Genomic DNA, 26,691 nt, shown 5'->3' on the forward strand with positions numbered 1-26,691 from the left:
ATCCCTCGAGGTGAACCTTCTACTATACACATGAACTGATTAGAAGACAATCAACCTCCTGTACAACAAACTCCGAATCAACAAAGTGTTTCCAGATTAACAGAGCCTACCACTCCAGACATTACCAGAATGATATCTGGAAGAATTGTCAAGCTTACAGTCCCCTACCCTGAAACTACTCCCCCTCAAAAATGCATTCCCCCCCCAATGATCCAGTTCCTAATATCCCCGAGAACTCCTTGATGACCTCCACTCTAAATTGACATTTTCCATTTTTTTGGGTTGTTGCAATGGCTGTTCCAGTTGGTTCGACAGAAGCCTTGATGTGTTTTGCTCTCTCACACTCTCTTACAACCTACTCACGCCATGCCGCCGGCTTTCTATGGTGTCCCTTCTGCTGGCCTCTCCCAAAATAAAATTAAAATGCTGCACATGCTGGAGATCTGAAACAAAATAGAGGGCTGGACAAACTCAGCATCAGTGGAGCGAGAGAGGCAATGCCTGGAATACAATATGACATCTTCAGATCTCCTGGAATGTGTCCAGCCAGAATTAGTAAACCTACCCCAGAGCTGTAGGGGATATCAGCCCAGATTGTGGGGACCTATTGGCATTGTTGCTAGACTAGTAATCCATAGACATTGCTTTGGAGGAGCATATTTGAATCCCACCATGACAGATGATAACATTTGAATTCAATAAAAATCTGGAATTACTAGTCCAATGATGACTATGTAACCATTATTGTTAAGACCCACCAGGTTCACTGATCCCCTTAAGGGAAGGAAATTGACCTTCCTTGCCGAGCCTACACGTACCTCCAGATCCACAGTAATGTAAATGCCCCCTCAAGAGCAATTAGGATTGGCCAATAAATGCTAACACAGCCAGTGATGTCCCATAAAAGAATAACAAAAAAATGTTTTCTGGTTAGAATCCTTTATATTTTTATGTTATATTAAATAACAGAATATCCGTGATACTGTGGTGTCGATCCCCATTTACGGGAAAGCTGCAAAGACAACATTAGCAGCGCAGTTGCGAAGGGTAACCAGGGCTGTTCTCGGCCATATTTGGAAGGGTAACCAGGGCTGTTGTTCGGCCATGTTTGGAAGGGTAACTGGGATGGTCATTCCGCCATGTTGGGAAGGGCAACGGGGGCTGTCGTTCTGCCATGTTTGGAAGGGTAACGGGGACTGTCGTTCCGCCATGTTGGGAAGGGCAACCAGGGCTGTCGTTCCGCCATGTTGGGAAGGGAAGCTCTTGCCGTCTTAGCTGAAGTCCCGTGAGAACAAAATAATTGGACCGAGTTGGGGAGCGGCGGCGATGGAGTCGGGCGGTGGGACCGAGAGCGGACTGGGTCCCGGACAGGGAGCGGCAATGGGAACTGGAAGCGGAACGGGGCCTGGGGTCGGGACAGCCACCGGCATTTCCGTCAACAACAGTTACGGCAAACCCAGGGCCTTACCCAAAGGCCGCGAGTTTTTCAGAAACCAGCGGAAAGACTCGGAGGTGAGAGGGCGGGTGTGGAAAGAGCGGTGCGCCCGCCCCCTTAGGCGTGAGGGAGGGGGGCACGACCCTCCGGATGGGTGACAGGGAGGGGACATGACCCTCTGGATGGGTGACAGGGAGGGGGCACGACCCTCCGGATGGGTGACAGGGAGGGGACATGACCCTCTGGATGGGTGGCAGAGAGGGGACATGACACTCTGGATGGGTGACAGGGAGGGGGCATGACCCTCTGGATGGGTGACAGGGAGGGGACATGACCCTCTGGATGGGTGGCAGGGAGGGGACATGACACTCTGGATGGGTGACAGGGAGGGGGCATGACCCTCTGGATGGGTGGCAGGGAGGGGACATGACACTCTGGATGGGTGACAGGGAGGGGGCATGACCCTCTGGATGGGTGACAGGGAGGGGGCATGACCCTCTGGATGGGTGACAGGGAGGGGACATGACCCTCTGGATGGGTGGCAGGGAGGGGACATGACACTCTGGATGGGTGACAGGGAGGGGGCATGACCCTCTGGATGGGTGACAGGGAGTGGGCATGACCCTCTGGATGGTGGCAGGGAGGGGGCATGACCCTCTGGATGGATGGCAGGGAGGGGGCATGACCCTCTGGATGGGTGACAGGGAGGGGGCATGACCCTCTGGATGGTGGCAGGGAGGGGGCATGACCCTCTGGATGGGTGGCAGGGAGGGGGCATGACGCTCTGGATGGGTGCCAGGGAGGGGGCATGACCCTCTGGATGGGTGCCAGGGAGGGGACATGACCCTCTGGATGGGTGGCAGGGAGGGGACATGACCCTCTGGATGGGTGCCAGGGAGGGGACATGACCCCATGGATGGGTGGCAGGGAGGGGGCATGACCTGCCGGATGGGTGGCAGGGAGGGGACTTGACTCCTTGGATGGGTGCAAGGGAGGGGACTTGACCCCTGGATGGGTGGCAGGGAGGTGGGCATGATCCCCTGGATGGGTGGCAGGGAGGTGGGCATGATCCCCTGGATGGGTGGCAGGGAGGGGGGCATGACCACCTGGATGGGTGGCAGGGAGGGGACATGACCCCCTGGATGGGTGGCAGGGAGGGGGCATGACCCCCGGATGGGTGGCAGGGAGGGGACATGACCCCTGGATGGGTGGCAGGGAGGTGGGCATGATCCCCTGGATGGGTGGCAGGGAGGGGGGCATGACCACCTGGATGGGTGGCAGGGAGGGGACATTACCCCCTGGATGGGTGGCAGGGAGGGGGCATGACCCCCCGGATGGGTGGCAGGGAGGGGACATGACCCCTGGATGGGTGCCAGGGAGGGGCCATGACCCCCTGGATGGGTGCCAGGGAGGGGGCATGACCCCCTGGATGGGTGCCAGGGAGGTGCCATGACCCTTCTGGATGGGTGGCAGGGAGAGCACATGACCCCCTGGATGGGTGGCAGGGAGGGGGCATGACCCCCTGGATAGGTGGCAGGGAGGGGGCATGACCCCCTGGATGGGTGGCAGGGAGGAGGCATGACCCCCTGGATGGGTGGCAGGGAAGGGACATGACCCCCCTGAATGGGTGCCAGGGAGGGGGCATGACCCTACAGATGGGTGGCAGGGAGGGGCCATGACCCCCTGGATGGGTGGCAGGGAGGGGCCATGACCCCCCCCCCCCCCCCCCCCCCCCCCCCCCCCCCCCCGGAGGGTGGCAGGGAGGTCGCATGACCCCCCGGATGGGTGGCAGGGAGGGGACATGACCCCTGAATGGGTGGTAGGGAGGGGGCATGACCCCCTGGATGGGTGGCAGGGAGGGGGCATGACCCCCTGGGTGGGTGGCAGGGAGGGGGCATGATCCCCTGGATGGGTGGCAGGGAGGGAACATGACTCCTGACCCCCTGGGTGGGTGGCAGGGAGGGAACATGACCGCCTGGATGGGTGGCAGGGAGGGGGCATGACTCCCTCGATGGGTGGCAGGGAAGGGGCATGACCCCCTGGATGGGTGGCAGGGAGGGTGCACGGCTCCTTGGATGGGTGGTAGGGAGGGAACATAACCCCCTGTATGGGTGGGTGGCAGGGAAGGTGGGTCACCCCTACTCCCTGAATGGGTGGGTGGCAAGGAGAGTGCTTGATGCCCTGGATGGTTAGGTGAGAGGGAGGATGTGCGACTCCGTGAATGGGTCGTGGCATGGAGGGCAGGCAAACCCCTGGATGTGTCAGTGGGTGGGAGGGAGGATGGGTTTGTGACCCCCTGGATGTGTGGGTAGCAGGGTGCACAACGCTCTGTGTGAGTTGGTGGGTAGGTGGGAAGGAGCATCTTTTTTTTTCTTTTTCTCTTCCATCTCTATCCTTTGTTTCAGATGTACCATGGTTGGTAGCAAGGTGTGTCCCCACTGAGAAATAAAGTGACTCAATAATTCCTTTCCCATCCTACCTTGTAATTGCACTCTTCCCAAATCCCTTTTTATCCTGTTCTATTCTTGTTCATCTTCATGCTACTCATTCCTAATGCCACTCATTCCTCTCCCTTTTTAAAAAATAAATTTAGAGTACCCAATTCATTTTTCCAATTAAGGGGCAATTTAGCGTGGCCAATCCACCTACCCTGCACATCTTTGAGTTGTGGGGGCGAAACCCACGCAAACACAGGGAGAATGTGCAAACTCCACACGGACAGTGACCCAGAGTCGGGCTAACCACTGTGCCACTGTGCTGCCCCTCCTCTCCCTTTTTAACAATTTGCCCTGAACATCACTCCACCGTCAATGAGCTTGAACCACACAACGTTAGGTGCTTAAATAATAATCTTTATTAGTGTCACAAGTAGGCTTACATTAACACTGCAATGAAGTTACTGTGAAAATCCCCTCGTCGCCTGTTCGGGTACACTGAGGGAGATTTCAGAATGTCCAATTCATCTAACAAGCACGTCTTCCGGGAATTGTGGGAGGAAACCCACTCAGACACGAGGAGAACGTGCAGGCTCCGCGCAGACAGTGACCCAAGCGGGCATTAAACTTGGGATCCTGGCACTGTGGAACAACAGTGCTAACCACTGTGCAACCGTGCCACCCTTTGTCATGCCCACTGCACACCCCAGGCAGCATGGGGTGGATTAAGTGGGAAATCCCAATGACAACGGTGGGCTTAGAGGATCCTGCCGCCAGCCAATGACGGGCTGCCTCCTGCCACCGGGAAACACGTCGCGGGGAGACCAGAGAATTTTACCCATAAGTGAAAAAAATTAATTTAAAATGTTCATCCATCATATAAGAAAGGTTGGATCTGAGATTGCATTATTCCAAAAAGTCCAACACTTTTTAGTGAGGTAATGGGGAAAGTGGATGAGGGTAATGCAGCCGGTGTAGTGTGTATAAAGGGGATTTGATGAGCTGCCACACAACAGACTCGGAAGCAAGGTTAGAGCTCATTGATTAAGAGAAACAGTAACAAGCTGGATATTAAATTGGCTGAGTAATAGGAAACAGAATGGTGGTGAAAGATTTATACTGGAGGTCCCAGGGGTTGGTGTTAGGACCCCTGCTATTTTTCAAAGACTTGACTTAGGTGTGCAAGGAATAATTTTAATCACTTCATAAACACAGAACTTCCTGGCTGACAATAAATGGAAGCTGCAGCAACAAAGACTGTTGGCAGTGAACAGTTGCTGAATCCAAGACCATATTGACAGGAGTGTGGAAACCTCCAGTCCTGATTGTGACAAAATACTGAGGCAATGGTGGCAGGGAGGGGACTGGGGCAGGTATTGAGCTGGGTGGCTCATTCAATATCCTGCATTTTCATCCATCAGTACTCTAATCACTGACGTCCCACATTGTTTTGTCAGTCTGAAACATGTTGTGTAGTTTTAGAGATCTTTCACTTCCCGTCTTTGCCCGATTTCAAAATTTGCGGATTGTGTAAAATTAAAAATGTTGGAACTGAGGAGGATAATGTTTGTTGTGCTTTTATGATATAAAGCACCGTTCAATCAATAGGGATTGGGTAAACATGTTGTTTCAGCCTTAACTAGTGTTGTGTCCAGCTGATTGGGGAAGTTGGCACTGTTTTCCTTGGGGAATGGGAGATCGAGAGGAGTTTTGATTCAGGTATTCAAAATCACAGGGAACTGGACAGAAGAATTAGGGAGAAATTGTTCTTATTGGTGGAAGGGTCAAGAATCAGTGAGCACCAATTTAAAGTGATTAACAAAAGAAGAAACGGCTTCTTTTGAGGGTGAAACTTTTACACAGCGAGTGGTTCGAATCTGGAATGCACTGCCAGAGAGTGTGATCAAGGAAGTTTCAATCATGGCTTTCAAGAGACAATTTGATCATTATGTGAAGAGGAGAAGTTTGCAGTTTACGGGTTACATGTGGCAGAGGCATCAAGTGAATTGCTCTTGTGGAGAGCAAGTGCAGAAATGATGGGACAAATGGCTGCCTCCTCTGCTGCAGCTATTGTGATTATTAAATGATTAGATCAAGGATTGGCAAGGGACCATATTGAGCAAGTGGCAACACCATAGACTGTTGTAGGACAGGAGGACACTGCACATGAGTGGGGAATGAGGCTGAAGCAAAGGGGGATTAAAAAATAAGGCACACACCCACTTCATTGCTCCCATCCAAAGTATCTATCACAATCTCCCTATTTTCCTGACAAACCTGACTGACTTTCTTATTCTTTTTGTCATACATGCATATTGTATTGACTTTTTGAAGAATGATGCATGGCAATCTAATAACTTTAATTCTGATTCATTATAAGATTGTACAATATCTAATTTTATTTTCAGTACATTTAATCAGATTTTTAAAAGTATTTTTTCCCCACAGGGTTTCTCTGAATCACCTGATCTGGAGTTTGAATATTCTGATAGTGATAAATGGGCAGCAGAACTTTCAGGTAAGGCCAGGAAGTGAAAGATCTCTAAAACTACCGAACATGTTTCAGGCTGACAAAACAATGTGGGATGTCAGTGACTGGAGTAGTGATGGATGAAGATGCAGGCTATTGAATGAGCCACCCAGCTGAATACCTGCCCCAGTCCCCTCATGCCACCAGTACTCCAATTGTCACAATTCGAACTGGGGGTTTCCACCCTCCTGTCAATATGGCCTTGGAGCTGGCAAATGTTCACTGCCAACAGTCTTTGTTGCTGCAGCTTCATTTTATTGTCAGCCAGGAAGTTCAGATTTCTTTCATTTTCCATGTGCATAACCTTTTCATTGAAATAACAACTACAAGTTCTGAAGTAAGTCAGTATTAAGACCAAAGAACTGCATAGTCTAGTAGAAAAATAGGATGCTGCTCTTTGAACTTGCATTGAGCTTCATTGCAACAGTAAGGTCAGAGTGGGAATGGGATGGAGAGTTAAAACAGGCCAGTGACCTAGAAGTCAGACTTGTGGACATAATGCAAGTGCTCAGCAAAGTGATAACCAACCTTGCTCCAGTGTAGCGGAATCTGCACCATGAGTAGCAACTACAGATTATAAAGTAAGTCGCTGTGTCACCAGGTAGGAAAGTTTGGAATGGTATGTGAGGAGGTCAATTTAACATCAGCAGTGGAGCAGTGGTTTGATCTGGAATGCACTGCCTGGATGTGTTTTGGAGGCAGGTTCAATCGGGGCATTCGATGATTACTTGAATAGAACCAGTGAAGGGGTATGAGGAAATGTTGGAGAATGGCACTAAGCTTCTGGAATCAATTATTCGGGGTAGAATTCAAAGTAACATGAAAAAATGTTGGTTGATTAGGAAGAGCCCAGGATGGATTTCTAAAGGGGAAATCATGCTCAAGTAACTTGCTTTAGTTTTTGAGGAGGAAACAGAAATGTTTGATGAGGGTAATGCTATCGATGTGATGTACATGGACTTTCAGAAGGCATTTAACACAGTGCGACACGACAGACTTGTGAGAAAAGTTACAGCTCATGGAATAAAAGGGGCAGTGCATACAAAATTGGCTAAATAATAGGAAGCAGAGAACAATGGTCAATGAATATTTTTCAGGCTGGAGGAAGGTTTGTAGTGATGTTCCCCCGGGAATCAGTATTGGGACCCTTGCTTTTCCTGATATATAATAATGATGATCGAGCTCTTGAAAATGAAATGAAAATGAATTGGAATGGAATGAAATGAAAATGAAAATCATTTATTGTCAAATGAAGTTACTGTGAAGAGCCCCTAGTCGCCACATTCCGGCGCCTGTTCGGGGAGGCCGGTACGGGAATTAAACCCGCACTGCTGGCCCTGCTGTGCGTTACAAGCCAGCTGTTTAGCCCATTGTGCTAAACCAGCTCCTCTTGGTGTGCAGGTGACAGTTTCAAACATTGCGGATGACCCAACCTTGGAAGAATTGTAAACCGAGAAGAGGACAGTGTAGAATTTTAAAAGGACATAGACAAGTTGGTGGAGTGGGCAGATTGGTGGCAGATGAAGTTCAATGTGGAGAAGAGTGAGATGTTGCATTTAGATTGGAATAACATGGAGAGACAATATAAAATAAAGGGTAAAATTCTTAAGGTGGTGCAGGAGCAGAGGGACCTGAGTGTATATGTGCATAATCATTGTAGGTGGCAGGGCAGATGGATAAGGCATTTGGTATTCTGCACTTTATTAATAGGTGCATAGATTACAAGAGCAAGGAGGTTATGCTGAACATATACAAAACACATTCTGTGCAGTTCTGGGCGCCACACTATATAGGAAGGATGTGAATGCATTGGAGAGAGTGCAGAAGTGGTTTACAAGAATGGTTCCAGGGAGGAAAAACTTCAGTTATGAGGATAGATTGGAGATGTTGGGACTGTTCTTCTTGGAGAGACGAAAGCGAACATGGAGATGTTCAAAATCATGAGGGAGCTGGACAGAATAAATGGGGAGAAACTGCTCGTAAAAGGTTCAAGAATGAGAGGGTACAGACTTAAAAGCGATTTGCAAGAGAAGTAAACGTGATGTGAGAAAAAGCTTTTGCACACAGCGAGTGGTTTGATCTGGAATGCACTGCCTGGATGTGTTTTGGAGGCAGGTTCAATCGGGGCATTCGATGATTACTTGAATAGAAACAATGTGAAGGGGTATGAGGAAATGTTGGAGAATGGCACTAAGCCATGATGCTCGTTTGGAGAGCCGGTGCAGACACAATGAGCCAAATGGCCTCCTTCTGGACCCTAAGTTCTGTGATTCTGTTAAAGACAGGTGTTGCTCTCCAATTGCACAGGTAGAAGAGTTGGTGATGGATGTAAAGGAGGGTGTCGTAGCAAATTGGCCTTTTGGAAAGCTGCAAACAAGTAGTACAGGAAAAATACATTCAGTGTTAGGACGAGAGGGATAGCAGTGGCTGAGATGTATTTGGGATTGAGTTGAAAGTGGCAGAAATGATGGAGAATGGTCTTAGGAATTTAGAGGCTGAAGTTGTAAATGGATGGTAGGTGAATGGATGAGGGAGGAAATACAGGTGATATGATGGACTCCAGCGAGGGTCTGCTGTCAACCATAGTGCAGTGGGCTCATGGCTATGGAAAATAGACAATCCAACATTCTCCCCAAGTGCTGTTGTTACACACATACTTCCTCCTGTTGAGCTTTACCATTGAACAACTCTATGTAACAATGCGCCCTAACGCACTCTCATTATGTTTTGATAGAGCTCTATAGCTACACCGAAGGTCCTGAGCTTCACTTGAACAGGAAATGCTTTGAAGAAGAATTCAAGACTCATGGTAATGAAATTGCTTTTGATGTTAAATACAAATACATAGAACATAGAACAGTACAGCACAGAACAGGCCCTTCGGCCCTCGATGTTGTGCCGAGCCATGATCACCCTACTCAAACCCACGTATCCACCCTATACCCGTAACCCAACTTATCTTATCTTCCTTCAACTTATCTTCCTTCAGCTGCCTCTATTCCCAGGAAAATAATCACAGCCTATCTAAACTATCTTTATAGCTGCAATTGTTCAGTCCTGGCAACACCCTCATAAATTTCCTCTTTACCCTCTCTAAAGCATTTAAATTCTTTCTGTAATAAGGTGACCAGAACTTGTGGCACAACTGATATTAGATATTTTTGCACCATAACCTCCCCGCTATGGTATTCTTAGCCTTGACTAATAAATGAAAGGATTCCATTTGCTTTGTTAAACATCTTATCAATCTGTCCTAGATTCATGGCTTTATGAGTATTCACTCTAAGGTCCTCGCTTCCTCTACATCTTTCAGTATCAATCCATTTATTGTGTAATCCTTTGTCTTGTTTGATCTCCCCAAATGCATCACCTCGCAATTAGTAGCTAGCACTGTTGCTTCACAGCGGCAGGGTCCTTGGTTCGATTCCGGTTTGGGCCACAGTCCGTGCGGAGTCTGCACGTTCTCCCCGTGTCCGCGTGGGTTTCCTCCCACAAGTGCTGAAAACCATGCTGTTAGGTAATTTGGACATTCTGAATTCTCCCCCAGTGTACCTGAACAGGCGCTGGAGTGTGGCGACTAGGGGCTTTTCACATTAACTTCATTGCAATGTTAATGTAAACCTACTTGTGACAATAATAAAGATTATTATTATTGTGTTGCATTCCATTTACCACTTTTCTGCCCACCTGAACAGTCCATTGATATCTTTGACAAAGTAATCCAGACTCATAGAATAGAATCCCTACAGTGCACAGGGAGGCTACTCGGCCCATCGAGTTTGTGCCAGCCCTCTGAAAGAGCACCCTACCAGGCCCTGTTCCTCGCCCTAGTCCCGTAAGCCCACCTAGGGGCTATTTAACATTGCCAGTCCTCCTAACCTTTGGACTGTGGGAGGAAACTGGAGCACCCGGAGGAAGCACACGCAAACGTGGGAAGAATGTGCAAACACCACACAGCCACCAATGTTCGGAATCGAACCTAGGTCTCTGGTGCTGTGAGGCAGCAGTGCCAACCACTGTGCCACCATGCCACTCCGTGTTCTCTCCCTGGATGCTGACCTGCTAAGATTGTCCAGCTTTTTCTGTTTTTTACCACTGATATATTCCTACTGTCTACAGCAATAGTTACTCTGAAAGAGTTAGGAGGAGAAAAAGCATTTACAGAGTAACTATTTTAGAGACCCAGACAGCCCTGCACAAGACCACCTCCCTGCACCGCACCTGAGCACTCCCCGGGCCCCGTCCGACTTGTGTAAAGGGGGCATGTCCCCATCCCTGTGCTCCATTTACATTACACTGATGCAGCCGGGGCCATGCTTCTTTGCTTAGTAAGTCCCTCCTGAGTGGTGATCGGCACTCGGTAAGTGGTGCACATTCCCGTTTACTCTTTCTACCACAGTTCTTGACTTTCAGAATTTATGAAGTACAAACTTGCACAGGCTTTTAGACTCGACCACAAATGTTTTTTTATTACCAGAAAACTCAGTCTTGATTCCTAATCCAAAATTAGTGTAATGATGCCACACAACTCTCGAAACAATTCCATATTAAAGCCTCCTTGATAAACCACAGGCAAAACCTCACGATGTTACTTAAACCTCAACTCAAACCCCTCAGGATTTAGTTTCTACCTTTTAAACTATCTTTAAACCCCAGCCCCAATATCCTTTGGATCTGCCTGATATTTATAGTTGTCCATAGTTGGTCCTTCTGGTTGGAGCTGTAGGCCGTGAATCGGTGACCGTTTCTGACGTCCCCTCCTTGACTGCAGTGCAAGACTCAACTGTCTTGTCCATTTCTCCTTGGCTGTTGATGCGTGGTTGGACAATGATTGTTTTCTGGGACCATCAGCTCTAATGGTCTTCCTGTTTCTTTAAGTGGATTTTCTGATGGCTACTCTTTACTATTTGAGATGGTAATATCCAGTGTCTTGTTTTCGGCAGAGATTAATTCCTTACAGTACAGTTTTGGTTTGGGCTGTTTACGGTATTCATGTTCATGAAGCATTTGGGGTTTTATGGTTAATGAAAATCCAGTGGAAGGAGATTCCAAACCTTCAACTGAGGAAGTTAGAGGCAATTCTTTTGCAACATAATTATCTAAGAAATAGGAGTAGTGGTACACCATATGGCTCCTTGAACCTTCTCTGCTGTTCAATATGATCATGACTCAACTCTATATTCCTGTTTGTGTCTCATATCCCTTGATTCCCTGAGAGATCCAGAATCTATTTATCCGAGCTTTGAATATGTTCGGTGATGGAGATCCACAACTTTCTGGGGTAGAGAATTCCTTATGCAGTAGAAGACTCATAACTCTGAGTGAATAAATTACTTTTAATCTCTCTCCTAAATGATCAGCCCTTATTCTGGCGCTGCGCCTATATGTTTAAGATTCCCCAGCGAGGGGAAATAACTTCTCGGTGTCTTTCCTGTCAAACCTCTTTGGAATCTTGTATATTTCAATGAGACCACCTCTCATTCTTCTAAACTCCAGGGAATATAGGTAAAACTTACTCGGTCATTATATGACAATGTTCTCATTTTACATCCTTTTATTGCCACAAATTCAAAGAAGCACTGGAAGTTGCAACAAGAGAATAAACCTTTCAATCCAACCACTCTGTATATTTGTTTTTATCTCGCCTATGAATAAATAGCTCTGATTATGTTTTCCTGTCCTATTAACTACCCTTCCTGAATGTTATAAATATTAGATTTTCAGTCCTGCTACACTTCAACCATTATATCATGTGACCTTAATGTTTATAAAGCTCTCATTTTGGTTTTATACTTTGTGTACACCATTTCTGTTACTAGATCCTCATTTTCTTCTTGTGACAATATACTGAATTTAATTAATCTGAAAATGTGAATGTTATACCAAACATTAAACCTCATCATATAGCACAGGAGTGCTTTAAAGAGGTAAGCTAGTGGTTCATGTTTGAGGCAAAACTTCTGAACAGGCAAAAAGATCACCAACAGATGATCTATTGCGCAAATTTGGTGGAAGTCGAGCGCAGACTGCTGCCTTACTTCACTTCCTAGTTGCTGCATAAACCAGCATTATGTAGAGGTTTCAAAGCAGGCTGGTCGTTTCTTGACCTTTGGGACAAATATAAAAGGAAGTTCATCCTAAAAAATGAAGTTCTGTTTCCTTGCCAGTGGGCCCTTCATCATATTGTGGTTATTATCTATGTGGCCCGACACAACTCCACTTGTTGCTCTTTGTTATTCAAAATCATATAGTCTCTGCTGGCCTCGTCTCACTGACGTAGCTAAGATCCTAATCTATTTTATGGGGACATGAGTTATTAAATTGTCAAAATTCTGCACCCCTTGTAAAAAAAAAAAAATGTTTCTAAATTTCTGCAATTCACTGTGTAGCTATTTCTGCTTTTGTCAAAATTCTGGTAAAATGTTAGGTTTCAGGTGACTGCCTTAGTTGTATTATATAGCTCCGCAAATTGTAAGCGCCCTGCAATATATTTTCAGGAATGAAATAAAATCAGAAAATGGCGAAAAAATTCAGCAGGTCTAGCAGCATCTGTGGAAAGAGAAATAGACTTAATGTTTAGAGTCCGTATGACTCCGAAGGAGCATTTCCTGTTTTTATTTCAGATTTCCAGCAGCTGTCATATTTTGCTTTTATTTTCAAGAATGTATTTTGTCGTGTGTATGTATAGGCCTGTTTTAATTTGCACGTGATTCAGATTAAAAATAACCAGCTGCAAAGCTTTAGTCTTAAGCAAGGTAACGGTTTGTTTATTCTAAAACTACTGCTGTAAGTTACTAAAATAAAAGGTCTCGCTCTGGGTGGCGATGTCAGTGTCGAAATGCTGGAGATCCCGGGCAATGCTAGCAATACATCAATTCGGTCTCCCGCTGTTCGGTTTGTCCACGAGGGTCCTGATGTTCCAGGTCTTAAACTTCATGTTAAAGGGTGGAAGATGCCTGTGCGTGAATTCTTTTAACTTTGGGTGGCCATTGCACACTAATTACCGCATGGGCCTGACGGAGAAACTCTTTGTTCCGGTGGCAAGGGGTCCAGGACGACTGGAGACCAGGTTCCGCTGGATGGGCCGTGGACAACAATAGCAGTACACCATTTTAGGACACTAACGATAATGTCCAAGCATCTTTTGGCCACTTCAGCTTCACAAATACCTTTTCACATGAGGTGAAATATCTTTCAACTCCATCCTTTTTAAACTTAGACAGTAAATGAAGCTTTTTAATTAAATCAAAATTCTCGTAGAGTGAAAATCATCCTCTGAACCGCTATCTCTCTCTTCCTTTATTCAAAGCTTTTCTCTAGCCAAGTCATTTTGTCTGGATTCTTTCTCTCTTTGCAGTTCTAGCTTTTACATTTCTATTTCTTCTGCTTTTTCTTTCTCCTTTCCTTTTGCTTTGAGTTTTTTAATTTCGCTTTGTCCTCCAATTCCGGTTTTATTAGTCCTTTTTGTTTTTAAAGTTCAAGTTTCTGCTTTTCTCTATCTCTTTCTATTTTTCTTTCATTCTTAACTGAATTTATGCTGCACTGGGTAATTCAATCGTATTCTAACAAAATCCTGTGTTCATTTCTACCTTCAATCTATCTGCTCACTCTCTTTGTGTAGCCTTGGTCAAGGATTTGAAATAATCTACTTTTACATCTTCTGCTTCCAGAAATTATTTAGCAATAGTCGGAGCCATTTTTGAATTCCGACCACTGCAATGTTCCTATGCACAGTGCTTCCATGTTCTGGTTTAGTTTAAGAATTCGCAGATGACACTTCAATTCAAAGATTTATGTTCCTGCAAGAGATCTTACCTTGACATGATTCTGGATGAGCCCCATTTTGTTATGATTCCATCTGATGTTCATACTGGACAGGCCAGCCAGATCCCAGAGTGAAACCTGACTTTATAGATCCTATCTTTTTTAAAACAGGAACTGAACAAATTTATAGAAGCCTGCTGATAAACTTTATTACAAAGTATAAAACATTTATTAAGCAAGAAAAAAATTAACTATATCACACCAGCCAAAAATGCTGGAAAGATTACAATATAAACATAAGAAAACGATTCAAATATTCACTGTTCCTTCACCCCATCTATCTCTTTACGGACACATACATTTGGAAAGATTAAACAATTTACCTTATCTGACTTGTACTCTAATATTTAGGATAAGTATGCATTAATAATAATCTTTATTGTTGTCACAAGTAGACTTACATTAACACTGCAATGCAGTTACTGTGAAAAGCCCCTCATCGCCATACTCCGGCGCCTGTTTGGGTACACTGAGCGAGAATTCAGAATGTCCAATTCACCTAATGAGCACATCTTTCAGTACTTGTGGGAGGAAATCGGAGCACCTGGAGGAAACCCACGCAGACACTGGGAGAACGTGCAGACTCCGTACAGACAATGACCCAAGCCCGGAATCGAACCTGGGACTGTGGAGCTGTGAAGCAGCAGTGCTAACCACTTTGCTACCAGGCCGCCCATGGTGGAGGAGAGCGAAGCCAAATTTAAACATGGAGCAACTGCTTTGTTCCTTCCCTACATAAATTGGAAATAGAATACATTCTCCTCCAGACCTACAGCACTCCAAAAACTGTGATTCTCCAAATTGGCTTCCCATGCATCCACTATTCTCTATGTCCTGCTGTTTACTGGCATATCTTCAGACATTTGGGCCCTGGAAATCCCTCCCTATTTTTCCATCTCTCCACCTCCTTTTAAGGCCCTCCTTAAAACTTTGACCAAGTAATTTGCCCACATGTGACCCAACTGGTAAACTGTGGTCAGACATACCACACTCAAGTAAATGACAGATGGATCAAAGAAGATTTTGAGGATTTAAAAATTCATTTACAGATGTAGGCGTTCGTGGATAGGCCAGCATTTATTGCCCATGCCTAATTCTTGAGTCGGTAGTACTGAATTGCCTTTTTGAACCGCTGCAGTCCCTGCTGTTGGGGAGGGAGTTCCAGGATTTTAAACCCAGCAACAGGAGATATATTTCTCAACAGCCCACCCAGATGCTTTTATTTGAAACTCTTGAACTCAAAGAATGTGCCTTGGAATTCTTTCCTAAAGTCACTGTTATTCAGACAGCTTCAGGGTATCAGTGTTGTCCTCTGCGATTTCTTTCTCCTGTATCTCCACGTACACTCAAGTTTCATCTTCCAAACACATTTTAGATCTTCGACGGTTCCAGGTTGGACATCACTGCTCCAAAAATGGTACCTTTGCCCTTGCGGCCTGCAGCAAGGAGTCACCAACCTTCGGCTTCTCTCTCAGATCTTCCGGGCTCCCTTCAAGCCCATTTTGCTTCAAGTCTGCTCCCTGCAGCTCTCTTTAACTCTGAGGTTATTTCTTTGTTCTTTTCTGTCAACTTTTCGAAACAAGATCTGTTTCTGATCATTACTTCCTGGGATGTCTTCTGGGACTGATTTCAATTTCACTTCCTTATTTGGGACCACTTGCTTGGTTTGGGAACTCTCTGTTGCCCACCCTGTTTCCTGCTCTTTGGGATACCTTCTCTGCAGTGGTTCGCTTTTGGTCACCTGACCTGGTTTTGTGCAGTTTCTTTTTTTTTTCTGCGCAGGTGGACCTGGCTGGTTCCCGAATTGAACAATGTAAAAACCACCAACTACCCCTGTTTGACTTCTGTTCTGGCCGATGCATCGTAAGATCAACAAATTGTGTATATTCAACCATCTCCTCTCTGGTCCATTTGCAGGAGGCACAGAAATGGGAAAAGACTCTAACACAGCCAATTCCTGGCCAGCATGAGTGTAGAAGACCTGAAGCCCACTGGGAACAAGAGTTCCCGCACTCGAAATTCCAAAGAATGGATACGAGATTGTTACATTAGACTCTAGGCTGTCGTCCAGAGGACTGGAAAATTGCAAACATTACATCCTAGTTCAAGAAAGGTTGTGAGGATAAGGTCAACAACTACAGACCAGTCAGTTTAAATTGGGTAGAAGGGAAACTGCTAGAAAAAATAATTTGGGACAGAATTAATAATCACATGCACAAATGCAGGTTAATTAAGGAAAGCTAGCATGGATTACTTAAGGGAAAGTTTCTATTACCTGCTGAACTTGCATGCTAGCTTTATGTAATTTATACACAATGACCCCCCAACTCCCTCTGTGCTGCAGTTTTCTGCAGTCTCTCCATTTAAATAATATTCAGCTCCTTTATTCTTCCTACCAGTGCATAATTTCACATTTTGCAGCACTATATTTCATCTGCCAAGGGTTTATGCACTCACTTAAGCTGTCTATATCCCTCTGTAGACGCTGTGCCATCCTCACAACCTGCCTTCCACCTATTTTTGTGCCATCTGCAAGCTTGGCAGTGGTACATTCATTTCTCCCATCCAAGCTATTAATATATATTGTAAATAATTGTGGTGCCAGCACTGATCTCTGTGGCACTGCATGATTTACAGGTTTCCATCCTGAAATGACCCTCTTCCCAAATATCTGTCAGTTAGCCAATCCTCTATCCATGCTAATATACTACCCCTAACACCATGGACTCCTATCTTATTAAGTAACCTTTTTGTGTGGTACCTTATCAAAAGCTTTTTGGAAATGCAAGTATATTACATCAACTGATTTCCCATTGTCTATCCTGCTCGTTACCACCACAAAAAATTTGAATTAATTGTCAGGCATGATTGCCCCTTCATGAAGCCATGTTGACTCTGCTTGATTATATTATGTATTTCTAAGTGTTCTGCATCTTTTACAATGATTCTAAACATTATTATTATAGTCTTTTATTGTCACAAGTAGGCTTACATTACCACTGCAATGAAGTTACTGTGAAAAGCCCCTAGTCACCACATTCCGGCGCCTGTTCGGGTACACAGAGGGAGAATTCAGAATGTCCAATTTACCTAACAGCACGTCTTTCGGGACTTCTGGGAGGAAATCGGAGCACCCGGAGGAAACCCAAGCAGACACAGGGAGAGCGTGCAGACTCCACACAGACAGTGACCCAAGCCGGGAATTGAACCTGGGATTCTGGCGCTATGAAGCAAAAGTGCTAACCATTGTGCTGCATTATGAAGCAGAGGGTGATGATAGAGGGATGTTTCTGCGACTGTCTGGAAGTCCGTTTCCAGTGGGGTTCCACAGGGCTTGGTATGGGGTCCTTGTTATTTGTGGTGTGCATTAATTATTTGGATTTAAATGTAGGAGATATGATGAAGGAGTTTGCGGATGACATGAAAATTGGTCGGGTGGTAAATAGTTAGGAGGATAGCCGTAAACTGCAGAGGGATATCATGGACTGGTCAGGTGGGAAGAGCAATAGTAAATAGAATTCAACCTGGAAAAGTGTAGGTAATGTACTTGGGGAGGGCGAACAAGGCAAAGGGTCATACTGTGTTTGGTAGGACCCTGGATAGTACTGAAGGTCAGAGGGGCCTTGTGGTGCATATCCACAGATCCCTGAAGGTGGCAAGGCAGGTGATTAAGAAGACATATGGGGTACTTACCTTTATTAGCCAAGGCAGAGAACACAAGGGGCTGGTTTAGCTCACTCGGCTAAATCGCTGGCTTTTAAAGCAGACCAAGCAGGCCAGCAGCACGGTTCGATTCCCGTACCAGCCTCCCCGAACAGGCGCCGGAATGTGGCGACTAGGGGCTTTTCACAGTAACTTCATTGAAGCCTACTCGTGACAATAAGCGATTTTCATTTCATTTCATTTTTTCACAAGAGTCCGGAGGTCATGTTGGAAATGTATAAAATGCTCGTTAGGCCACAACTGGAGTACTGCGTTCAGTTCTGGATACCACATAGGAAGGATGTGATTGCACTGGAGAGGGTGCAAAGGAGGTTTACAGGGATGCAGTGAGGAAAAATTGGATAGGCTGTGGCTATTTTCCTTGGAGCAGAGAAGGTTGATAGGGGACCTGATAGAGGTGTATAAGATTATGAGGGGCATAGATAGGGTGGCTAGGAAGACATTTTTTCCCCATTATAATCTTTATTGTCACAAGTCGGCTTAAACACTGCAATGAAGTGACTGTGAAAAGCCCCTAGTCGCCACAATCCGGCGCCTGTTCGGGTACACTGAGGGAGAATTCGGAATGTCCACATTACCTAACAGCGCGTCTTTCGGAACTTGTGGGAAGAAACCAGAGCACCCGCAGGAAACCCACTCAGACATGGGGAAAACGTGCAGACTGTGCACAGACAGTGACCCAAGCAGGGAATCGAACCTGGGACTCTGGCGCTGTGAAGCAACAGTGCTAATCACTGTGCTACCGTGCTGCAAGTCGTGGGGTCAATAACCAGGGGGCATAGATTTATGAGGTAGAAGGCTAAGAGGGATGTTGAGGAGAAACGTTTTCACCTGGAGAAACCTTTTCACATTGAATATATTCAAGAAACAGCTAGATATAGACAGCTAGAATGGGATCAAAGGCTATGGGGAGAAAGCATGATTAGGCTATTCGAGTTGGATGATCAGCCATGATTAAGGGCAGCACAGTAGCATAGTGGTTAGCATAATTGCTTCACAGCTCCAGGGTCCCAGGTTCGATTCCCGGCTTGGATCACTGTCTGTGCAGAGACTGCATGTTCTCCCCGTGTGGGCGTGGGTTTCCTCCGGGTGCTCCGGTTTCCTCCCACAGTCCAAAGATGTGCAGGTTAGGTGGATTGGTCATGCTAAATTGCCCTTAGTGTCCAAAATTCTCCTTAGTGTTGGGTGGGGTTACTGGGTTATGGGGATAGGGTGGAGGTGTGGGTTTGGGTCGGGTGCTCTTTCCAAGACTGTGCAGACTCGATGGGCCGAATGTAAATTTTATGATTGTGATGAATGGCAGGCTCGAAGGGTCAAAAGGCCTCCTCTTGCTCCTATCTTGTATGTATGTATCCATGTATCTATGTAGAGGGTAGTGAGAGTCTAGAACTCACTGCCTGAAAGCGTATTTGAGTCAGAAACTCTCGTAACATTTAAGTATTTAGATAATAATCTTTATTATTGTCACATGTAGACTTACATTAACACTGCAATGAAGTTACTGTGAAAATCCCACTCACCTGTGCTGTCATAACTTCGAGGGCTGTGGCCAAGCACGAGAAAATTGGATTTGTGTAGTCAGATCTTTGTTGACTGGTGTAGACATAATGGGCTGAATGGCCTCCTTTTGCAGAAGTATTCTAAGTTATGAGGGGCCTGAACAGATGAGATGGGGAGAAACTGTTACCACCCATGAAAGAATCAAGAACAAAAGGACACAGATTTAAAATAATGGGCAAAAGAAGTAAAATCGATATAGTTAAGGTCTGGAATGCACTGCCTCAGAGTGTGGTGCAATTGTTGCATTCAAAAGGGAATTAGATGATTATTTGAAAAGAAACAATGTGCAAGATTACGGGGAGAAGGCAGGAGACTGGCATTAGGTGAAATCCTGATTTGGAGAGCTGTTGCAGACATCATGGGTCAAATGGCCTTCTGCACTGTAACAATTTGCCTTCCATGTCTTTAGAAGATTCAATGGGCAGCCCTGGAGGCGTGTTGCATAACAACCGATCAGTTCTGAATAGTCTGACTAGGTCTCAACAAATACACAGATGTATCAGGATGTCTGTCCATACCTCAATTTTGGGAAGGGTTTTTAAACCTAATTTACAGGTTTGAAATGAAAAATGTATCTTTAAAATTGGTGTACTTAAAAATCTATAATTTATTGAAAATGGCAATAAAATGATTTTCATGTTTGTGACTACCTGTCCTGAAGTGTGAATCTTGCCTATAATATGGCTAACCAATACATGCTATTAATTTGCAATGCAGTGAAAGACAAGAAGTGGACCGAAGTGAATATCTCGGAGCACCAGACCCATGCCATGAGATTGCTGGATGGCCTGGAGGTAACTGCCAGGGAGAAAAGGCTGAAAGTGGCTCGTGCTATACTTTATATGGCACAAGGTAACATCTAGTAAAGAAGATATTTGTCTGAACGTTACTGATCTCTGACTTTCCAAACCTTTGTTTCATGAAGGTGAAAAATGTTCCAATTAGAGCAAACAGTGACAGAACATAAACACTGCCAGATGAAATACAGGGCAGAATGCAAGATAAACTTTAAAAAAATATTTTCCAATCAAGAGTCAATTTTAGCATGCCCAATCCAATTACCCTGAACATGTTTGGGTTGTGTGGGGTGAGTTCCACGTAATCACGGGGAGAATGTGCAAACTCTACACGTGCAGTGACCGGGGGCTGGGATTGAACCCAGGTCCTCGGTGCCGTGATGCAGCAGTGCTAACCACTGCGCTACCATGCCGTCCTTGATGCAAGATGAACTCGCGCTTTGTCTTAGCCGTGGCAAATTAGCAGCCCAAGTGTGTCTGATATTTACAAGCCAGTTTGTGTCCTATGTACAATAGTTTTTGCAAGCGGTTGCTCCACCCTTTTCCCTGTTGGAGGCATGTTCTGTTTTTTCCCCTTTTTGTTTGCCTTGAATAGGTCTTGGAACAGGCTGCTGAATGGTCCCCACACATTGTGGAAGCCCTCGCATGGTGTACTTTATCTTCTCCAGGTGGAGAAATTCCACCAGGTGTGCCAGTCAGTCTGCCGCTCTAGGCTGATCACCAGCCGAGCAGGATTCACCGCTGCGCAATTTCCCATATGAAGGACTGGCTGCTCCGATGCCCCAAAGACTGCCACTGTCAGGCACGGTTCCACCCTCACCCCCACATCGCCTTGAAGAAGGCTGCCCAGAACCTGACAAGTCTGGGACATGCTCAGAACATGTGGGCGTGGTTGACCAGGCCTCCCTGGCACCGTTTTGTTTGCTTTTCTAACATTTCTGAAAAATTCAGTTTGACTAAAAATTTTAGGTTTCTTGATGTATTAATTTCCAAATATTTAACATGATCTTCTGTAATTTTAAATGGCTCAGTATGTAAAAAGATTAGCATCAACGCTAGCGATGAGTGGCATAAATTCTCTTCTTCCCTAACTGACTGTATATCCTACAAACACACTGAAGGTTTTAATTAGATGCAGCAAAGGAGCAGCACATTGCTCAGGTTGGGAGAAATACAAGGTAATATTGTCAGCATACATGGATATGTGATGGTTCCTGTCTCCTGCATTTAATGCAGCGATACCCAAATGATTTCTTATACTCACAGCAAGTGGCTCCGTTGTGATTGCAAATAGTAAGGTGGGGGTGGGGGGGGGGGGGGGGGGGGGGGGCACACCCCTGTATTATGCCTCGATGGGGCAACCCTGTATTCTGCCTCGGTGGAGTCAGAAAGGCACTATTTTGGTTGGATTTGGATTTTGTTTATTGTCAGGTGTACCGAGGTACAGTAAAAGGTATTTTTTTGCGAACAGCTCAACAGATCATTAAGTACATGAAGAAAAGAAAAGAAAATACACAAGAGGGCAACACAAGGTACATAATGTAACTACATAACACCAGCATCGGGTGAAGCATACAGGGGTGTAATGTTCATCAGGTCAGTCCATAAGAGGGACGTTTAGACGTCTGGTAACAAAGGGGAAGAAGCTGTTTTTTAGTTTGTTTGTGCATGTTCTCGGACTTTTTTATCTCCTGCCTGGTGGAAGAAGTTGGAAGAGTGAGTAAGATGGGTGGGAGGGTGTTTTGATTATGCTGCCCGCTTTTCCCAGGCAGCTGGAGGTGTAGATGGAGTCAATAGATGGGAGGCAGGTTTGTGTGATGGACTGGGCTGTGTTCACGACTCTCTGAAGTTTCTTGCGGTCTTGGGCCGAGCAGTTGCCATTCCAGGCTGTGATGCAGCCAGATAGAATGCTTTCCATGGTGCATCTGTAAAGGTTGGCAAGAGTTAATGCCGAATTTCCTTAGTTTCCTGAGGAAGAAGAGACGCTGTTGTGCTTTCTTGGTGGTAGCGTCGACATGGGTGGGCCAGGACAGATTTTTGGAGATGTGTACCCCATAGGAATTTGAAACTGCCAACCATCTCCATCTCGGCCCTGTTGATGGTGACAGGGGTTATACAGTACTTGCTTCCTGAAGTCAATGACCAGCTCTTTAGTTTTGCTGGCATTGAAGACAACAGACGCTGTTGGGTGCGCATAAAACACCCTTATCCAGGAAATAAAAGGTTCCCCCAGTCCGAATTCACCAAAAGTACCATTGAAATATATTTCCATTCAATTTGATCAAATGTCTTTTCAGCATCTAAGGATAGGATAGCTGCTTTGGAAGCCTTCTCATATTTTGTGTACATTATATTCAGCAACTGTCTCACACTGAAGAAAGACAAATGGTTAGGGATGAATAATAGAAGATATTTATTTAATCTGTTTGTTAATAATTTGGTAAGTACCTTTATGTCATAATTTAATCAAGATAATGGACAATATGATAGGTGGTCTTGTTAGGGTAAAAAATACAGCTATTTTGCGATGTATACTTCCCCCACTCTCTCGCTTGAGAAAACCAGACAAGATTCTTGGAGTTTTTATCAAGGCTTTTATTTCGAGCTCTCTCACAGGCTCCAGTGCTCCAACTAGTGGTACAAACCAGAAAGCCCCGATTCAAAGATTACTTAGAAATTAGCATGTGCCAATCAAGGGTTTACACTTATTCGAAGATGATCAGTATCCAATCCTTTTTCATTGTAAACAGAATAATATAAAACAGATGCTTCAAGTTAGAAGAAAGAGACCCAAAAGCTTACTAACTTGGGACAAGACCAGAATATATGAATGTGATTGGCTGGCCCCCAAGAAAAACACTCACACCTTAGCGGTAGAAAATTGAATTAAAATTGTCACACCCCAGACCCTACCATCAAAGCCCAAATTAAAAACTTTCTACCCATCCCTTCCACAACCTTGTCTGGTGTCAGTTTCTAATCCTAATTAATTGTTTCAATTACTGCATCAGTTTCCCACAGAAAGATCTGACCAATTACAGAAAATTTACACTTGCCCAATTAGAATATCCAGTGGATACAAGGCACATTAAAATAGCTACACTATCAATACACACATGTCAAGAGCCCTTGAGCATCTGACTCCCCACAGAGTGAGTTATTGTGCTCCTCTAAACCCATGCTGTTATCTGGACAGCAGTGTATGGTTACAGCCCTCTCGTTTGCCATTAAGGAGGCCCATTGTCCAGTGTCTGCAGCTCTGAGACTGCTAGTTTAGCAACCTCACCAGTATATAGAATATAGTTGTCGACAATGATTTTTAACACCTTAAGAATTAATAAGATTTGATCAAACCTGTACTAGCACTATTAAACTAATTTTGATATAATGTCAAGAACTACCCACTTTCAGTCTCATCATCTTTCTTCAGCAGTGATATATTTGCTTCATAAAATGAAGAAATCTCAGGTCAATTGTCCTGTCATATTTCTTTCAAACTCAATCCCAAATCCACTGATTTACCATTAGGGAAGGATTTTATTGGATCAAGTATTTCTTATGAAGTCTGTATTTATAATTTTGGCAGATTGAGAGTTGAGCAAGTGTCTTCAGTTGCTTTGGATGTATTATGATCCCAGACTAGGTCGCAACAGTGGCTAGGATACTGGACAGAAACCCAAATAATTTATTTTATTTATCTACCTTGCTCCAGGAGTGATTTCATGCAAATAGTGATATGGTATATTAAAACAAACTTCATTACTAACACAGTACTAAAATATCTTTAACGTGAAAATAGCTTCCAATTACCCCTTAAACAATGCTATTCAATACAATGACACTTTAACCCTTAACTGATACCTTTACTGCCACTCAAACTACACAATCATCTCAGATTCCAATCCACTTTTAAACACAGTTAGCACTCATGAATATTTGCTGTAAAGAGATGTCTTAAATACTCCACTTTGAGAAAAATGGATCTTTTGATACTGCTTTAAAGAAAGAGACCTGGCCTCCTGTCAGAATAATGCAATGTCACCAATTAGCTACTCAGCAGGGAACCCTCTTAATATAAGCAAAAATCCATCAGCCCAAACTTTTACGACATTTTAATTGCACCTCTGGCTCCCAAAAAAACTTAGCTGTCTTGCAAACCAAGATTTTTATAAACACTACTGCAGCAGTCATACACACCACAGTACAAGTTTTTGACCTTTAGTACACCAAATAGATATAACATATGGAATGGTAGGCAATCTATGGTGAATAGTAGAACCCTCAAGAGTATTGACAGTCAGAGAGATCTTGGTATACAGGTCCACAGGTCACTGAAAGGGGCAACACAGGTGGAGAGGGTAGTCAAGAAGGCCTACGGCATGCTTACCTTCATTAGCTGGGGCATTGAGTATAAAAATTGTCAAGTCATTTTGCAGCTGTATAGAACCTTAGTTAGGCCACACTTGGAGTATAGTGTTCAGTTCTGGTCGCCACACTATCAGAAGGATGTGAAGGCTTTAATGAGGGTGCAGAAGAGATTTACCAGGATGTTGCCTGGTATGGAGGGCACTAGCTATGAGGAGAGGTTGAATAAACTTGGTTTGTTCTCACTGGAACGACTGAGGTTGAGGGGCGACCTGATAGAGGTCTACAAAATTATGAGTGGATAGTCAGAGACCTTTCCCCAGGGTAGTGGGGTCAATTACTAGGGGGCATAGGTTCAAGGTGCGAGGGGCAAGGTTTAGAGGAGATGTATGAGGTAAGTTTTTTTACACAGAGGGTAGTGGATGCCTGGAACTCGCTGCCGGAGGAGGTGGTGGAAGCAGGGACAATAGTGATGTTTCAGGGGCATCTTGACGAATAGGATATGAATAGAGGGATACGGACCCCAGAAGTGTTGAAGATTTTAGTTTTGATGGGCAGCATGGTCGGCGCAGGCTTGGATAGCCGAAGGGCCTGTTCCTGTGCTGTACTTCTCTTTGTTCTGATACAATGTATCTGAAATTCCTACATTTATCACAGATGTGTAAAATTCTCTCAAACATTTATTAACATCCTTTGGGTCTGTTACAAATATATCACTTTTCGATTTAATTTTATGGATAGCTTTATTAGCTTGTCCCCTTAATTGCCTTGCTAGCAGCCTACGAGGCTTATCCCCCCCCAGCTCGAAATAATTTTGTTTAATTTTTAGCAGTAAATTATGAATCTGGCTCGAGAGTGGTATTGTATTAATTTTTAAGTTTAAGAGTTTGAAGTAAGTGATGATTGAGCTGCCCTGCAAAATTGTTCTAGTTCTGATAACTGCATTTCTATTTCTTTCAGACCCTTCTGCATTTTAACCCTTTAAAGGAGGCGCATATAAAACTATATGTCCCCGCATAACAACTTTGTATGTTTCCCATAAGGTCGAGTCAGATACATCAGAAGTGGCACTTGCTTTTAGGAACATTGACATCATTTGATCCAAATCAAATAGGAGCAGACGTAGGCCATCTGGTCTTTCGAGCTTGCTCTGCCATTCAATAAGATTATGACTGATGTGATTGTGTTGAGTTCCACATTTCCCATCTACCCCCAATAACCTTTGATTCCTTTACCCAACAAGAATCTACCTCTGTCTTAAAAAAATATTCAGTAATCCGGCTTCCACCACCTTCTGAGGCAGACAGTTGCAAAGTTGCACAACTCTCAGAAAAGAAATTGTCCACATCTCTGTCCTATTAGGGTGATACCTAATTTTGAAACAGTGCTCCCGTGTTCTGGACTCGCCCACGAGAGGAAACGTCCTTTGAATGTCCACCGTGTCAATAACATTCAGAATCTTGATTACTTTAATCAAGTCATACTTCACTCTAAATTCTAATGGAAACAAGCTCAGCCTTTGCAACTAATCTTCATAGGACAACCAGCTCATTCTAGATATCAATCTGATAAACCCCTCTGAACTGCCTCCAACGCTTTTTCACCCTCCCTTGAATAAGGAGACCAAAATAGCACACAGAATTTGAGATGCGGTCTCATCATAGCCCTGTGTAACTGAAGCATAACATCCTTACTTTATCCAATTCAGGATAGCATTCCATTGTCTTCTTGATTATATGCACCTGCATATTAACATTTTGTGACTATTGCAAGAGAACACCCAAGCCCCTTTGAACCTCGGCATTCTGTAATAATTTCCATTTAAGCAATAATTGTCTTTTTTCCACCAAAGTGAACAACTTCACACTTCCCCACATTATACGCCACCTGCCAGATTTTTCCTCGCTCACTCAACCTATCTGTATCCATCTGCAAACTCCGAATATTTTCTTCACAACATACTTTCCTACCTCTCTGTGTTTAGATTTAGATACCTTGCCTTCGCTCCCCTCATTTAAGTAA

At 44.7% G+C, this 26,691-nt stretch overlaps 1 protein-coding gene across 2 annotated transcripts in view; it reads left to right on the forward strand.

Moving 5' to 3' along the window:
• Positions 1-1,261: 1,261 nt before the first annotated feature.
• The window catches only part of strip1 (striatin interacting protein 1), a 100,759-nt gene continuing 75,329 nt past the window's right edge, over positions 1,262-26,691 (forward strand). For both annotated transcript variants that reach the window (XM_038819731.1, XM_038819732.1), the window contains exons 1-4: positions 1,262-1,512; positions 6,319-6,388; positions 9,135-9,209; positions 20,225-20,359. In XM_038819731.1, coding sequence (XP_038675659.1) covers positions 1,327-1,512; positions 6,319-6,388; positions 9,135-9,209; positions 20,225-20,359 — 466 coding nt within the window. In that variant the 5' untranslated portion in view covers positions 1,262-1,326. The remainder of the gene's footprint in view (positions 1,513-6,318; positions 6,389-9,134; positions 9,210-20,224; positions 20,360-26,691) is intronic.

The sequence above is a fragment of the Scyliorhinus canicula genome, chromosome 15 (genome assembly GCF_902713615.1).
Source record: "Scyliorhinus canicula chromosome 15, sScyCan1.1, whole genome shotgun sequence".
Taxonomy (NCBI): domain Eukaryota; kingdom Metazoa; phylum Chordata; class Chondrichthyes; order Carcharhiniformes; family Scyliorhinidae; genus Scyliorhinus; species Scyliorhinus canicula.